Below are 17,710 nucleotides of genomic sequence, written 5' to 3'. Positions count from 1 at the left end.
GGGGTGGTGACAGGAGCCTGTAGTCCCAGCTACTGGGGAGGCTGAGGCAGGAGAATCACTTGAACCTGGGAGGCGGAGGTTGCAGTGAGCTGAGATTGCGCCACTGCACTCCAGCCTGGACAACAGAGCAAAGACTGCCTCTCAAAAAAAAAGAACTGTCTGCTCAATAGGCGATAACATTTTCATTAACAATCAATTTCCTAACAGAAGAACCTTATCATTAACTGCATTCACCTCTCCCAGCTTTTAGAGCAGTGGTAATTTTTTTCTATAAAAGGTCACAGAAAATAGTTTAGGCTTTGCGAGCCACATACATCTCTGTCTTGTGTTGCTCTTTTTAAACAACTCCTGATGTAAGAATGTAAAAACCATTCTTAGCTCATAAGCCACTGGCAATATTTTGCCCATCCCTGTTCTAGGGTATTACCTGAATCATTAGTCTATTTATATTAATTTAGAGATGCTGGTTAAAATAAAATGTGATGGAGTGTGCTATAAACAACACCAATAATGCATATGACAATCTTAAAGAATGAAATATGAGCTTCAGAACTTAGCCTTACCACCTAAGACTTGGTGCATGTGTTGGGCTTCTAATCACCTCTCATTCTCGTCCCCTGTGCATTTCAGGTGCTTTAGGTTTTCTTCTGAATGTTCATTTTCAAACACGTTACTGGGAAGAGCACAGAAATGCCTTTCCCCCGCTTCAGGATCTAGTACTCTCTGTTCACCATGCGTGCCATTCAAAGGCTTTTTACAATTATTGCTGTTAACATCTTCTAAAATGTCTAAACCAAACCAAGGCCTGGAAATTCTGACGGGTATCTGGGTCCTGACTTTCCGGATGGTAACTAAAGGTCACGTGGGGTGGAAAGTGGCCTGTGGGTAACACAGAATATACACACGCACGCGAACAGGATATGCTGGTAATCCGGCTTCCTGAGACCTGGTGAGTTTTGAGAGTTCTCATCAACACCCTAGGGGAGGATGAAAAACCTTAAGCTGGGAAATGGTAGATTTTAAGCAAGTGCTCATTGTTAGAATTAGATTTCTGTCTACAGCAGAATGGGAAGGTACACCATTTACTCCTCTATATTTTATTTGCCTAAAAACACAATACACAAAAATAAAGTGACTACTGAGAGGGGTTTCTTCAGTGTGGAAGCTGGCGTTTGCAGCATGGCTTATATCACGTCTCAACCCCAGAAAGATGAAAAGTGTGGTTTTGGTGTTTAACCAGCCTCAACAGCACCCTGGCACTCTGTTTCTTCCCCCAGAGAACTCTGCTCTGTTAGAGGAAAGAAACCAACCTCACATATTGAAACAAAACGGATAGGATAAAAATAAAGCCCTGAAGTGGTTTGGTGACCGAGGTCATTTGGGGCGTTAAAGGTTTATAGATAGGGCCGATGTACTTTGAGAAACTTGCACTCATTACCAACCACAAAGACATTAGCCTTACAGTCCAGCAGTGATCTGGACAAAGCAGCCCCAGTCCTTGCCTACTAGGGGCTGCTCCTTGCAAGACACCTCACATTATCAACATCTGAAAAACCAGGTTCTGGTTCTGACCTTCTTTGAGGGTAATCTCACTGAGCTGTTTCTTATGGCCTAAGAAAAAGAAAACCAATCTGCTTCTTCCCACAGAAAGAGGCTCTAATGAATTGCTGTCATCACATGCTGCCAAACTGCAGTTCACACACTTTTCAAACAGCTTCCAGTGAAGAGTATAGCCTGAGGTACATATCGCATACTACTTTACAAAAGCATAGGACTAATTAAAGACATGAAGTCAACTCACAGTAACCCTAAAAAATTTTCTGATGCCCACTTTACAGATACAGAATCTTTTTCTTTTGAGGCAGGGTCTCACTCTGTAACCCAGGCTGGAGTGAAGTGGAGCAGTCAAGACTCACTGCGACCTCAACCTTCCAGACCAGAGTACTCTCCCACCTCAGGCTCCCAAGTAACTAGGACCACCCACCACACCTGGCTAATTTTTTTTTTTATTTAGTAGAGACAGGGTATCCCTATGTTGTCAAGGCTAGTCATGAACTCCTGGATTCAAGCAATCCTCCTGCCTCAGCCTCCCAAAGTGCTGGGATTATACAGGCGTGAGTCACTGTTCCCAGCAAGATATGGAGTCTGTATATCCATGAGGCCAAAAAATTAAGCTGGCTTTCTCTGTCATGATGATATAATTATGAGACAATGAAATAACTGGGTTATCACAGATAAAGCACTTACCTACTAGCGCACAGACTCAACTATTCTTTATCATTATAGATTAAATCAATGCTTGTGCTATCCAGAGAAAACCAGGCCAAAAGCTTTCTTTTTTAATGTATTTACTTATTTATGTATTTTTTATTATTTTTATTGTTATTATTTTTTTGAGACAGAGTCTCGCTCTGTTGCCTACGCTGGAGTGCAGTGGCGCGATCTCGGCTCACTGTAAGCTCCGCCTCACAGGTTCAAACCATTCTCCTGCCTCAACCTCCTGAGTGGCTGGGACTACAGGCGCCCGCCACCACGCCCGGCTGATTTTTTGTATTTTTAGTAGAGACGGGGTTTCACCGTGTTAGCCAGGGTGGTCTCGATCTCTTGACCTCGTGATCCGCCTGCCTCGGCCTCCCAAAGTGCTGGGATTACAGGCGTGAGCCACCGCACCCGGCCTTATTTATGTATTTTTTAAGTGAAATATTTTTATTATTATTAGAGATGGCATCTCATTATGTTGCCTAGGCTGGTCTCCAACTCCTGGGTTCATGAAATTTCCCACCTCAGCCTCCCAAAATGCTGGGATTATAGGCATGTGCTACTGTGCCTGTTCTAAAAGCTTTTTTTATGCTTCATAATGGGTACTGGCTCTCAAACTATAAACCTAAAGCCTCATGATACAACTCTAGGAATTAGAACTCATTCCAACAGAAAGCAAGTCACCTTGCCTAAGGAAACCTTATAAAACCATGCTCTGATCTATAATTGTTTTGGGGGGAGGGTGGAGGAATTAGATGTGTAGCACTCACACCTGGCAGCTTTCACAGCAGCAGCAGCTCAGGTGCACAAACTATGCAAGGGGCTGAAAAGACAAACGATGAGTCTAAAGAAAATACTCGATGGGGAGCAGTGACTCACGCCTGTAATCTCAACACTTTGGGAGGCCGAAGTGGGCAGATCACTAGAGGTCAGGAGTTTGAAACCAGCCTGGCCAACATGGTGAAACCCCATCTCTACTTAGCAAAAAAAAATTAGGCCGGGCGCGGCGGCTCACGCCTGTAATCCCAGCACTTCGGGAGGCTGATGCGGGCGGATCACGAGGTCAGGAGATGGAGACCATCCTGGCCAACACGGTGAAACCCCGTCTCTACTAAAAATACAAAAAAATTAGCCAGGCATGGTGGTGGGCACCTGTAGTCCCAGCTACTCGGGAGGCTGAGGCAGGAGAACGGCGTGAACCCAGGAGGCAGACCTGGCAGTGAGCCGAGATCACGCCACTGCACTCTAGCCTGGACGACAGAGTTAGACTTTGTCTCAAAAAAAAAAGACGAGGCACGGTGGCTCACACCTGTAATCCCAGCACTTTGGGAGGCCGAGACGGGCAGATCACGAGGTAAGGAGATCCAGACCATCCCGGCTAACACAGTGAAACCCCATCTCTACTAAAAATGCAAAAAATTAGCCGGGCATGTTGGCAGGCGCCTGTAGTCCCAGCTACTCACAGTCCCAGCTACTCATAGTCCCAGCTACCCGAGAGACTGAGGCAGGAGAATGGCATGAACCCGGGAGGCGGAGCTTGCAGTGAGCCAAGATCGTGCCACTGCAATCCAGCCTGGGCAACAGAGCCAGACTCCATCTCAAAAAAAAAAAAAAAAAAAAAAAAAATTAGCCGGGTGTAGTGGTAGGTGCCTGTAATCCCAGCTACTTGGCAGGCTGAGGCATGAGAATCACTTGAACCTGGGAGGTGAAGGTTGCAATGAGCTGAGATCGTGCCACTGCACCCCAGCCCAGGGTGATAGCACGAGACTCTGTCCCAAAAAAAGAAAAGAAAGAAAAGAAAATGCCACCTACATAACACACTTTTAAAACAAAAAAACTATACACTTAAAAAAAAAAAAACAAAAAAAACAGCCCTCAAGCAAATACAACAAGTTGAGCATGTGGTGAAAGTTCTGTGCTACAGGCCACCTGGCCTGGGTTTTCCACAGGGAAGCTATGCTCCTTTGCTAACCAACTTTCACTTTGCTGGTCTATTGATTAAACGCAAAAAGAAAATATACTATCCAACTTTGTGTAGCCACATATTCCAACTCAGAAAGAAAACTGTCATTCTCAACTTATAATAGAGCCTCTAAGAAAATCACAAGAGATTTGGGTAGAGGCAGCATGCAAACTTCCAAGCAGAAACTATGAGTCCCAGCCCTAGGGAAACAAGGTTATCATTGTCATCATCTTACAGATAGAAAACTAAAGCTCAGCCAGGTTACAGAACATGCCCAAAGTCTCGCAGCTAATATCTGATAAAAGTAGGACTTCAGGCCAGGCGTGGTGGCTCACGCCTGTAATCCCAGTGCTTTGGGAGGTCGAGGCAAGAGGATGGCTTGAGCCCAGGAGTTTGAGACTGCAGTGAGCTATGATGGTGCCCCTATACTCCAGCCTGGGCGACAGAGTAAGACTCTGTCTCAAAACAAAAAAAAAAAAACAAAAAAACGGCCGGGCGCGGTGGCTCACGCTTGTAATCCCAGCACTTTGGGAGGCCGAGGCAGGCAGATCACGAGGTCAGGAGATCGAGACCACGGTGAAACCCCGTCTCTACTAAAAATACAAAAAATTAGCCGGGCGTGGTGGCGGGCGCCTGTAGTCCCAGCTACTCGGAGAGGCTGAAGCAGGAGAATGGCGTGAACCCGGGAGGCGGAGCTTGCAGTGAGCCGAGATCATACCATTGCACTCCAGCCTGGGTGACAGAGCGAAACTCCGTCTCAAAAAAAAAAAAGAAAAAAGGCTTTGCCCTACTTAACCCAAACCATTGGCAATTTCCTCCAACAACCAAGACATAGAGAGACACTAGTATGTTTGAGTTCAAAATGCCTAAGAGCATTGTCTAAAAGAATAGCCCTTCAACTTTTTAAGTCAGCAAACTGTGGGGTAAACGATTCAGTCAACCTCCACCCTACCAAATTTAATGGACGGAATAATGCTGCTTTTGCTCAATTAACAATGCAGACATGACAAGTAAACAATGAGATATTCTAGAAACAAATTATTATTTCCAGAATCCTAAGGTATCTTATGGGAGATCAGCCCCCTGACTACCTCCCAAGTGCACAGCATGGCACCAAACTAGAATGTGGCTCTGGCAGAAGGCTCAGCCTCCTCTCTACCCTCCAACTTTCTCACATTGGCCTCCAAATTACCACAGATTTAGGTGTCCTGTGAGCCCTCTGCTGTTTCACACCTTCTGTCTTTGCTCATGCTATTACTTCTATTTGGAACACTCTCTTCCCACTCTGCCCAGTTAACTTTTCCAAGAAGCCTTCTGAATGCACTTTCCTCTCTCCTCACCCCAACCCATGCCTCTGCCAGGACTAGACCAAAAGCCTCTCTCTGTGCTTCCACAGTACCCAATACATACCTCCCTCCTGGCACCCACCACAATATAATCAACCCTCATTATTCATGGATTTTGCATTGTGAATTCACCTGCTTGCTAAAACTTACTTGTAACCCCAAAATCACTACTCATGATGCTTTCACAGTCATTCCTAGACATGCACAGAGCAGCACAAAATTTGAGTCACCCGACTTGCATGTTCCTAGCTAACTAAGGTCAGAAAAAGCAACTCTCTGCCTTCGTATTTCAGGTCATACTTAGTGTCCTTGGCCAGGCGCGGTGGCTCACGCCTGTAATCCCAGCACTTTGGAAGGCTGAGGCGGGTGGATCACGAGGTCAAGAAATTGAGACCATCCTAGCTAACACAGTGAAACCCCGTCTCTACTAAAAATACTAAAAATTAGCCAGGTGTGGTGGCAGGCGCTTGTAGTCCCAGCTACTCGGGAGGCTGAGGCAGGAGAATGGTGTGAACCCAGGTGGCGGAGGAGCTGAGTTCACACCACTGCACTCCAGCACGGGGGACAGAGCGAAACTCTGTCTCAAAAAAAAAAAAAAAAAAAAAAAAAAAAAAAAAAAAAAAAGTCCTTTTCATGGTGTATTTAGTATCACATTTCTGAGATTTCTGTTGGTGATTTTGTTGTCTCACGTGGCCCCCAGGCCATTGTGCTTGGGGAGCACGCCGAAGTGTGTGACTCCTTAAGTGCAAGAAGGCTGTGATGTGTTTTACAGGGAAAATGTGTATTAGATAAGCCTCATTCGGCTATGAGTTACAGTGCTGTTAGGCAGTGAGCTCTTTGTTAATGAATCAATAATATATATTAAATAAGATGTCTTTAAACAGAAACCCACATAAAACAAGGTTATGTAACTGGTCGGACGTGGTGGCTCACGCCTGTAATCCCAGCAATTTGGGAGGCTGAGGTGGGCGGATCACTTGAGGTCAGGAGTTCATGACCTGACTGGACAAGACAGAGACACCCTGGCTCTACTAAAAATTAGCCAGGCGTGGCCGGGGGCGGTGGCTCACGCCTCTAATCCCAGCACTTTGGGAGGCCAAGGCGGGTGGATCATGAGGTCAGGAGTTTGAGGCCAGCCTGGCCAAAATACACAAATTAGCCAGGCATGGTGGCGGATGCCTGTAGTCCCAGCTACACGGGAGGCTGAGGCAGGAGAATCGTTTGAACCAGGGAGGCAGAAGTTGCAGTGAGCAGAGATTGCGCCATTGCACTCCAGCCCGGGCAACAGTGTGAGATTTTGTCTCAAAAATAAATAAATAAATAAATAAATAAATATTAGCCAGGCGCACGCCTATAATCCCAGCCACTCAGGAGGCTAAGGCACAAGAATCGCTTGAGCCTGGGAGGCAGAGGTTGCAGTGAGCAGAGACCGTGCCACTGCACTCCACCCTGGGCAACACAGTGAGACTCTGTCTCAAAAAAAAAAAAAAAAAAACCCAAAAAAAGCAAAGTTATATATTGATCAGTTGATTAAAATGTTGTGACCAGAGGCTTGAAGGAATATAATTCTGTATTTCCCTTAGGAGCAACAATCCAGTATTCACTAATTCAGTGTTTGTGGTGAATTTATTGAATTTATAGAACATAACCACCACAAATAACAAGAATCAACTGTATACTGTATTCTATTTATGTAACCATTTCTTCCACTAGAACAGAAGTTGGCAAACTAGGCCCACAGGCCAAATTCAATCCGCCATCTGTCTTTGTAAATAAAGTTTTAATGGAATAGTCATGCTCATTCATTTACATATTGTCCATGGCTACTTTGGTGGTACAACAGTAAAGGTGAGTGGTGGCAACAGAGAACGTATAGCCTATAAAGTAATTTACTATCTGGCCTTTCATAGAAAAAGTTTGCTGACCTATACACTAGACTACACAATCAGAGAAAGTAACAATAGTGTATTCGTCTTTACAATCCTAGCACAAAACTGGCACAACAGAACAGGTAAACTTTAGTCTGCTTAAGCACTGAGCCCAGAACATGGTCTTCTACTCCAAAAACTCAGGGGCAACTGCATTAAATTCTCCAGACCTGAACAAGTCCTGAAAAAAGACATCATGCCAAGAAATAAAATAGATGATATGTAACAGAAGGAAGAAGAGCAAAAGGAGAGAGACCAAGGTAAACAAAATCATTTGTTGGGTGAAATAAGATAGAGAAAAAGGAAAACAGACAGACATGTATTACATTCTATTTAGATAATAGAGATTAGGAGCTTCTATGGTATAGTCCAGACTGAACCACAAAACATTCAGAGGCCAAGGAGAAGGAAGGTTTGACAAGAGCTTGGCCAAATATACAATGGCATTTCTCTTGTCTAAAGACATTATTTGCTACAGTCAGCACCAAGCATGTTGCAGGAATAGTCACAGTGGGTTGGAGAAAATGCTGGGAATGGTAAACCAAATCATTCCAGGGCAGGAGGACTCACTCAAGTTTCAGAGACAAATACCTATTGGCCACATGCAGTGGCTCAGATCTGTATTCCTAACACTTTGGAAGGCTGAGGTGGGAGGACTGCTTGAGCCTAGGAGTTTGAGACCATCCCAGGCAACATAGCAAGACAAGGTCTCTACTAATATGTCCACATATTTAGCTAAGCATAATGGATGGAATAGGCATAAAAAAGCATGGGCAAAAAAAAAAAAAAAATAGGCACGAGCATAAAAAAGGTAGAAACCTAATTATGTAGGTTCCTATCTTTTTAATTATGTCACTGAGGAAGTGTTTTAAGGGTTGTGCTCCTTCCTACATATATAAAGAATACGAGCTGGGCATGGTGGCCGACGCCTGTAATCCCAGCACTTTGGCAGGCCAAGGTGGGTGGATCACTTGAGGTCAGGAGTTCAATACCAGCCTGGCCAACATGGTGAAACCCCATCTCTACTAAAAATACAAAAATCAGCTGGGCATGGTGGTGCGTGCCTGTAATCCCAGTCACTCAGGAGGCTGAGGCTGGAAGATCACTTGAACTCAGGAGGTGGCGGCTGCAGTGAGCCGAGATCACGCTGCTACACTCCAGCCTGGGAGACAGAGCAAGACTCTGTCACAAAACAAAACAAAATGAAAAAAAGTCTATCAGTCTATCATCTATCAACCACTCCCAATCCTATATGCTTTCTTCCCCAGCAGACAGACATGTATTACATTCTATTCAAGATGCTGATAATAAAACAATCAGATCTAAAAAATCCTCAGCAGTTCTATCAGAGACCCTTGCTTTTCAGTGTGAAAATGATTTCTGATGCTGTAATTTAATATCCTTAATTAACTCCGACTGTCAGCAACAACCCATTTGACAAGCAGTACCCCGTTTCTAAAGGGAGACGAAGAACAGCAGAAGATATAGCCACTAAATAACAAATGCCCAGAACCCTGGCAACAAGGATTTGGAGGGGCCTGGCTGGCAGGTGGAAGAGTTGAAATGTGAATCTTAATAGGATGCTACTTGCAGTTGAGGCTGGCAGTCCCTCCCCAGGCTGGATATTCAACCCAAACCACATCTCAAGACTAAAAACCAACAACCCACAAGCTAACCTCCTGCAACCATTCAGAGAGAGAAAGATCCAAAGCAAATGCTTGGCAGAGAACAGACTAGTTGGGATGTTACCACTGTTACTAACAACCACCTGAAGCCAAACTTTGTTTACTCATGGATCTAAATTTAAGCAGTCTGTGCTAGAAATTCTCTAGGAGTTGTCAAAGGAACAATTCCAATTAAGGCTAATCACCCAGTTCTGCTATAATGTTCATTTTGAAAATGAGAATTTGTTTCATTGCCATAAATACATAAACGAACAATTTGGGCATAACACAAACTTTGCCTTTGCTTATATGTGATTTTGTTTACAAGAAACACCAGGTGAACACAGAGAACTGCATCCAGTTGAATCAAGCTGCACAGGAATACACAAAACATACACATGCACACGCCCCAAACATCTACAGCTACCCCAGTTCACCACATGATCATGTGTTATGAGCCACGCCTATCCACATCTGCTGTTACAACTGTCCAGCAAATGTTTTTTTGTTTTGTTTTGTTTTTGAGTTTTGCTCTTGTTGCCCAGGCTGGAGTGCAATGGTGCGATCTTGGCTCACTACAACTTCCATTTTCCAGGTTCAAGTGATTCTCCCGCCTCAGCCTCCACAGTAGCTGGGATTACAGGCATATGTCATCACACCCAGCTTATTTTTTGTGTTTTTAGTAGAGACAGGGTATCACTATGTTGGTCAGGCTGGTCTCGAACCTCCGACCTCAGGTGATCCACCCACCTCGGCCTCCCAAAATGCTGGGATTACAGGCGTAAGCCACTGCACCTGGCCTCTGTCCATCAAATTTTAAGTAACCCTCCTTCTATTACTTCACAATAACTCACAAGCTGTAACCCTTCCCAAGTCCACTTCCACATGCTAATTATATGTCTTTTTTTTTGTTTTTGAGACGGAGTTTCACTCTTGTTGTCCAGGCTGGAGTGCAATGGCACAATCTCGGCTCACCGCAACCTCCACCTCCCGGGTTCAAGCGATTCTCCTGCCTCAGCCTCTTGAGTAGCTGGGATTACAGGCATGCACCTGGTTAATTTTGTATTTTTAGTAGAGATGGGGTTTCTCCATGTTAGTCAGGCTGGTCTCGAACTCCCAACCTCAGGTGATCGCCCACCTTGGCCTCCCAAAGTGTTGGGATTACAGGCATGAGCCACTGCACCCGGCCTACTTTATGTCTTTTTCAAGGTAAAGTGCTATGTTTAATGTAGTATTTACACATTTATTTATTTATTTATTTATTTTTTGAGACAGAGTTTTGCTGTCGCCCAGGCTGAAGTGCAGTGGCGCGATCTCGGCTCACTGCAAGCTCCGCCTCCCAGGTTCACGTCATTCTCCTGCCTCAGCCTCCCGAGTAGCTGGGACTACAGGTGCCTGCTACCATGTCCAGCTAATTTTTTGTATTTTTAGTAGAGACGAGGTTTCACCATGTTAGCCAGGATGGTCTCGATCTCCTGACCTCATGATCTGCCCACCTTGGCCTCCTAAAGTTCTGGGATTATAGGCGTGAGCCACCACGCCCAGCTGTATTTACGTATTTCTTAACCATTTCACATGTATAAAATTGTACAACGGTTTTAAATCAGGCTCCTATCTTTTTCACTATGTCACTGAGAAAGTTTTTTGAGGGTTGTGCTCCTAACTCCATTTTCTGCACAAGCCCTGTGTGGTTTTTATTGCATGATTTTGCACAGCACAGTAATTTTTAGGAATGTATATACTGCATTATAGCAGGAATAATTTATGTCCAAATAATAATTTTAAAAAGTAAGTTCCAGATTGTTATATATAGTACTATCCCCCTTTCTGTTAAAAAATGTATTTCAGCCAAGCTTGGTGGCTCACACCTATAATCCAAACATTTTGTGAGGCAAAGGTGGGAGAATCGCTTGAACCTAAAAGTTTGACACCAGCCTGAGCAACATAAGGAAATCCCATCTCTACAAATCATTTTGTAAAAATTAGCCAGGCATGGTGGCGCATGCTTGCAGTTCCAGCTACTCAGAAGACTAAGGCAGGAGGATCACTTGAGCCCAGGAAATAGAGGCTCCAGTGGGTCGTGACCATGCCACCGCACTCCAGCCTGGGAAACAGAGGGAGATCCTGTCTCTCAAAAAAAATTTTATAATGCATTTCATGTTTTTACAGGTATGTGCATACACGTATACACTTATAAATGCTTAGAAAAAGGTCTGGAAGGACATCAATCAGTTAACAGTGATGTCTCTGAAGGAAAGAATACAAGTGACTGCCACTTTAAACTATACATACTTTTTTTTTTTTTTTTGAGACAAAGTCTCCCTCTGTCACCCAGGCTGGAGTGCAATGGTGCGATCTTGGCTCACTGCAACCTCCGCCTCCCGGGTTCAAGTGATTCTCTTGCTTCAGCCTCCCGAGTAGCTGGGATTACAGGCAGACACCACTACGCCTGGGTAATTTTTTTGTATTTTTAGTACAGATGGGGTTTCACCATGTTGGCCAGGCTGGTCTCAAACTCCTGACCTCAGGTGATTGGCCCGCTTTGGCCTCCCAAAGTGCTGGCATTACAGGCGTGAGCCACCGCACCCAGCCTAAACTATATACACATTTCTGTTTAATTTTGAGTCAATGAATTGTTATTAGTTATGCAACTTGAAAAGTTCCTTTTAAAACTAAATTTGTTCCAGCACTAGAAGTATTGGAAAGAGTGATCATTATAGAAATCCAATTATATCATCCCTCTGCTTAAAATCCTTAGTACCTAAATGACTAATGTTTGATGTGAAGGATATTCTAAATACTCTGATTTGATCATTACACATTCTATGCACGTATAAAAATATCACATGTAGTCCATAAATATGTACAATTATATATCAATTTTTAAACATGACCAACACAGCTCCAAAAAAATTAAAAGCCCTCAATACCTGACAGCCAAACTTCAAAATATTTATGAAGGACCTGGCCCCTGCTACCTTCTCTAGCCTCATCCCTCACTGCTCTTCCCCTCATTCGTGTATCAACTAAGATTTATTTAGAATCTTCCATATGCAGACACTGGGGACAAAGAAGTGAACACACTAGATGTGACTCTACTCTCGCAGAGCCTTCAATCTAGCCAGGGAAAGATGTGCACAAAACTACACTTAAAAGCACTTAAACCAGAAATGTGGTATTACAAAGGCGAAATGGCCAGTCTCAGGGATCAGGAAACGCTTCCTTGAAAACGTGACATTTAGGCTGAGACCTGAAGGGTAAGAAAGAAAGTGACTGATAAAGGCAGAAATACCAGTGAGAGGTAAGTGCGTTGCGGGCAGAGAGATGTGCAACAGCCAGGAGCCAGAAAAGAGCTTGGATCCTTCAAGGAAGAAGCCAGAGTGGCTGGATCACAGTAACAAAGGAAGAAAAGTACGAGAAGTGTAAGATTTGAAGTAGCAGGAGCCAGATCATGAGGGGCCCAGTGGACTATGTCAAGGATTTTACACCTGATGGTAAGAGCAAACAGAAATAACTAAACACTTTCAAGAAGGGAGTGGCATGATCAGAAATGGGTATTTAGGCCAGGCACGGTGGGCTCACGCTTGTAATCCCAGCACTTTGGGAGGCCGAGGCGGGCGGATCACGACGTCAGGAGATCGAGACCACGGTGAAACCCTGTCTCTACTAAAAATACAAAAAATTAGCCGGGCGTGGTGGCAGGCGCCTGTAGTCCCAGCTACTCGTAGAGGCTGAGGCAGGACTATGGCGTGAACCCGGGAGGCAGAGCTTGCAGTGAGCCGAGATTGCGCCACTGCACTCCAGCCTGGGCGACAGAGCAAGACTCTGTCTCAAAAAAAAAAAAAAAAAAAAAAGAAATGGGTATTTGGAAGTTCATTCATTTGGGTTACTGTCTAAAAAGAAAGGCCAGAAGAGGACCAGGAATAAATCTGAAAAGACCATTACGGACTTCTTTCCACAGTAAATGGATTACTGAAATGGTGATAGCTTGAACTATGATGGCAGCAATAAGAAAGGAGAGAAGTGGATGGCTTCAAGTTACGATTAGGAGGTGGATTCAACAGTATCCACCTCCTAATACCAGGTGGTACTGACTAGATGTGGGAACAGAGGAAAGGAACATGTCAAGCATGACTCAAGTCACTCACAGAAGAACTCCTCACACTCTAGACTCCAGCCATACTGAACTACTTGCAGTTCCTGAAGCCTCCATGCCTCATCCACATTTTCGTGCCTCCATGTAGAAATGCCTTTACGTCATCTTTAAGCTGCAAAATGCGGCCTCACCCCAGCCTTCCCTAACCATGACTGGATTAGGTGTTCCAATTGCATGCTCCCGAAGCCTCTCATGCTTGCCTTTATCACAGTACTTACCACACAGAACTATAATGACACACCTATGTCTTCCTCACATGACCAAGTGCTCTTTAAAGTTAAAAATCATTTTTGGTTATTTTAATTTCTCTATCCTCAATGCTTACTTCTTATCAATGTGTGTGTTCCAAGGAACAGAGAAAGCAAGCTAAGCTCTTGGGACCTACTGTGAGAGAAAAAAAAAATATAGGAAGCTAACTTGGGCCTGAGAAAGCAGGTAAAAATGGCAGTGTGGTTTCCTGGCTAGATAAATGAAAAGTTATGAAACTGCAGATTTCTTCTTTTTTTTTTTTTGAGACAAAGTCTGCCTTCTTTGCCCAGGCTGGAGTGCAGTGGCACGATCTCAGCTCACTGCAACCTCCGCCTCCCGGGTTCAAGCAACTCTCCTGCCTCAGCCTCCCAAGTAGCTGGGATTACAGGAGTGCACTACACACCCAGCTAATTTTTTTGTATTTTTAATAGAGACAGGGTTTCACCATGTTGGCCAGGCTGGTCTTGAACTCCTGACCTCAAGTGACCTGCTCGCCTTGGCCTCCTAAAGTGCTGGGATTACAGGCGTGAGCCACTGCGCCAGGCCAGAAACTGCAGATTTCTTCAAGGGCTAGTAGCCTAAAATGAAAAGCCCAAACTCAAAGATTTAAATTTAAAGAAAATTAAGGGAAATAGTTACCCAAGGATGATGTACAAGCTAAAAATATATAAATAGCTTCATCAATAGTTCAGAAAACAAATTACCACGTTGTAGTCTACCTACAAGCATTTAAAGTTTTTACCAAAAATATATTCATCTATTATTTGTATAATCAGAAATAAAATGGGACAGACATGATACACCTCGTGCCTGTAATCCCAGATCTTTGGGAGGCCACGGGAGGACTGCTTGAGGCCAGGAGTTTGAGACCAGCCTGGGCAACAGGGCAAGTCTCCATCTCTACAAAAAATTAGCTGGGTGTGGTGGCCATGTGCCTATAGTCCTAGCAACTCAGGAGGCTGAGGCAGGAAGATCACTGGAACTCAGGATTTCAATCGCATCACTGCACTCCGGCCTGAGCAACAGAGATCGACCCTGTTTTTGATTGTATTCATTTATTTTTTGGAAGGCAGAGTCTCACTCATCACTCAGGCTGCAGTGCAGTGGTGCAGCCTTGACGCTCTTGGGCTCATTCTTGACTTTTCTGAGACAGGGTCTTGCTCTGGCACCTAGGCTGGATCATAGCTCATGATAGCCTTGAACTCCTGGAATCAAGTAATCCTCCTGCCTCAGACTCCTGAGTAGCTAGGACTAGAGGCCCGCATCACCATGCCCAGCTAATTTTGAAAATTTTTTTGTAGAGACAGAAGCCTCGTTTTGTTGCCCAGGCTGCTACTGAATTCCTAGGCTCCAGCGATCCTCCTGCCTTGGCCTCCCAAAGTGCTGGGATTACAGATGGGAGCCACCACACCAGACCTTGACTCTTTCTTCTCCCTGAGCTCCCCATGTTCAACCACATCTTTTGGATTCTACTGTAATAATATGGCTTGTGTCTGTTCACTTCTTCCCATCTCCAAAGCCATTTCTTGGTTCAAGTCTTTTTCATATCTCACTTGGAACTACTGCAGCACCCTCCTTGTCTCCTATTTCCAGTCTTACTCTTCAAACATTTTACAAAGCAGCCAGGGTTGTATTTCTGAAGAGCAGATGTTATTCCCTTATTTAAAGCATCCAATAGCTCCCTGCTATTTTCAGGATAAAGGTCAAATAATTTATCATATGACCCTTCAACATCTAGCCCCAGCTTACACCACCCACTGGGTGAATTTTACCCTTAAGGCGCAATGAACCAGCCACTGCAGTTTTCCACCTACCGTGCTCTCTCTCCCCCTGCCAGCCTCAGCCCTTTGCATATGCTATTCCCTTTGCCTGGGAATCACTTTACCACCTCCCTTTCCTTCTCAAGCTAACTCCTACTTGTTCTTTATACTTCAATTGACCAAAGGCTGCTTTGGTCCCATGGCTATGTGCTCTCATATCCTGGGTGCGTACCCCAAAAACAAAATTAATTACACTGCTCAGTCTCTTGTGTCCTCCACTAGAATGCACTGAGACAGCAAGAGATCTCGTTCACTGTATCTTTAGTGACTGGCACACTGTCGATAATTACTTACTGAGTCAATGAAGAGGAGAAATCTTCTAAACAAGCCTGTGATTTTCTACTGTCATTTCTCCTGGCTTAAAGGAAAAAGTCCCCGCCCAAGAGTTATAAGAGGATATCCTATAGAAAGCCGATCACAAATCAGACTAACCAACCTATCCATGCTACTTTAGTTCGTTCTCGGAATATAAGGTCAACCAAGAGGAAAAGATAAGTACAAAATCCCACATAGAATCCTAAAGCATCATGTTGATGACGCTGAACAAAAAGCAGCAAAAAAAACCCAAAAAACAAAAAAAAAACAAAACAAAAAAATTCTAATCCTACTTGTACTAAATTCTGCAGTGACACATAGTGGTGAGAGAGGGAAGTACATAACAAAGATAAAGGAAGCCTACATGAGAAGGGAAAAGACCATCAGGGAGCCACGAGTGGTTTGCCTTCCTTGCAATCAGTAGGAAGTATCTGTGCCTCACAGCTGTATGAACCAGGGCACCCAGGCTTACTGAGCCAGTTTGGCTCGTTGCATCATTCTCAGGAACTTACATCACTGGGACTCAGGCTGCCCAGCCCATTCTCTTGCTCAGAATCTTTCCCAGACTCAGTGCCCTGGGAAGACCGTGGATGGGATGGATGAATCCAGATCTCCAGGCGAGTGGTGTCATCTCCAACATGCCGGAAAGTAGACTTCTTTCCTTTCCGCCATTGGTCAGGGCTCAGTTCAAATTCCTCATGTTGCTTCTTTTCCATCTGTTCTGCCTATATAACATACAAACACATTAGCTCATGGCCTGGGGAGTGGCTCACGCCTGTAATCCCAGCACTTAGAGACACCGAGGCAGGTGGATCACTTGAGGTCAGGAGTTTGAGACCAGCCTGACCAACATAGTGAAACCCTGTCTCTACTAAAAATACAAAATTAGCTGGGTGTGGTGGTGCACACCTGTAATCCTAGCTACTGGGGAGGCTGAGGCATGAGAATCACTCAAATCCGGGAGGCAGAGGTTGCAGTAAGCCGAGATCGCATCATTGCACTCCAGCCTGGGCAACAAGAGCGAAACTCCATCTCAAAAACAAAAAACACACATGAGCTCAGACTCTCCTGAGATTCAGCTTACAAAGAGAAAAGCCTCACCTCACCTGTATTTATTTGACAATAAAAAGACTGTACCACAGTCCCAAAGTAGCAGAGTGTCATCTGCTTTGTCTCATAAAGTTATTAATTCTGTAGACTGAATGCTGTAGAACATGTACATGTACATCCAGGGGCCCCCTGAAAGCTCTCCTGAAGATCACAGTTTTGTTCTGCACAGGGGCTGACCAACTACCCATCAGCACAGTCTGATGGGACCATTTAAGGACACTATGAGTCATTCCCTGAGGACATACAGACACTGAGCAATAATTGCACCGTGGATAAACCTCATTGGCTACCGTCCTGCCAGTGCGCAGAGCTAGGGCACACCAACACTCACGGAAATGCATTATTCGAGGAAGGAAGGGTTCTGCCACATCCCCACTCACCTTCCGCTTGGTCTCTTCAAACAAGCTCATGAGACTCTCCTTGGCAGTCAGGATAGGGTTGCTGGCAGCTAAACTGCGCATATAGTAATAGACAGCGTCAAGCTTCCTCCTCTGTGGAAAGAGGCCAGAGACATTCAGTCAACCAATTCTCGTCCTAACTCCAGCAAGAGGCAGCTGACTCAGGAAACCCTACCATCTCTCCCAGCCTGTCTCCCAAACTGAGAGGAATCCCAACAACAAAATCAGAAATGCTATCCATGGGAGAAGCCATTGCAATTACATCACAGATCTCTTCTTACACAGTATTATATCTTACATGCAGAGGTGCTCCAAGAACCGAGTACTCATAAGGAGAGAAAGGAATAAACAGCCTCTTAAAATATAAACAGAAATTACATCTTGTTCTTAGAGAAAGCATGATGTTCAATTCACTTTATATTTCCTGTTCTTATCAGAGAGTCAGTATGGTATAATGAAGTCACAAAATTACAAGCCAGACAGACCTTGGTCCAAATACTGG

At 44.5% G+C, this 17,710-nt stretch overlaps 1 protein-coding gene across 4 annotated transcripts in view; it reads right to left on the bottom strand.

Annotated features, from left to right (window-relative positions):
* The window catches only part of SMG6 (SMG6 nonsense mediated mRNA decay factor), a 239,887-nt gene that overhangs the window by 202,364 nt on the left and 19,813 nt on the right, over window positions 1-17,710 (bottom strand). For all 4 annotated transcript variants that reach the window (XM_030800159.1, XM_030800156.1, XM_030800157.1 and 1 more), the window contains exons 7-8: window positions 17,191-17,301; window positions 16,213-16,425 (exon numbers count right to left, since the gene is read on the bottom strand). In XM_030800159.1, coding sequence (XP_030656019.1) covers window positions 16,213-16,425; window positions 17,191-17,301 — 324 coding nt within the window. The remainder of the gene's footprint in view (window positions 1-16,212; window positions 16,426-17,190; window positions 17,302-17,710) is intronic.

This window comes from Nomascus leucogenys, chromosome 19 (assembly GCF_006542625.1).
Source record: "Nomascus leucogenys isolate Asia chromosome 19, Asia_NLE_v1, whole genome shotgun sequence".
NCBI lineage: Eukaryota > Metazoa > Chordata > Mammalia > Primates > Hylobatidae > Nomascus > Nomascus leucogenys.
This window is presented reverse-complemented; position numbering and strand designations above follow the sequence as displayed.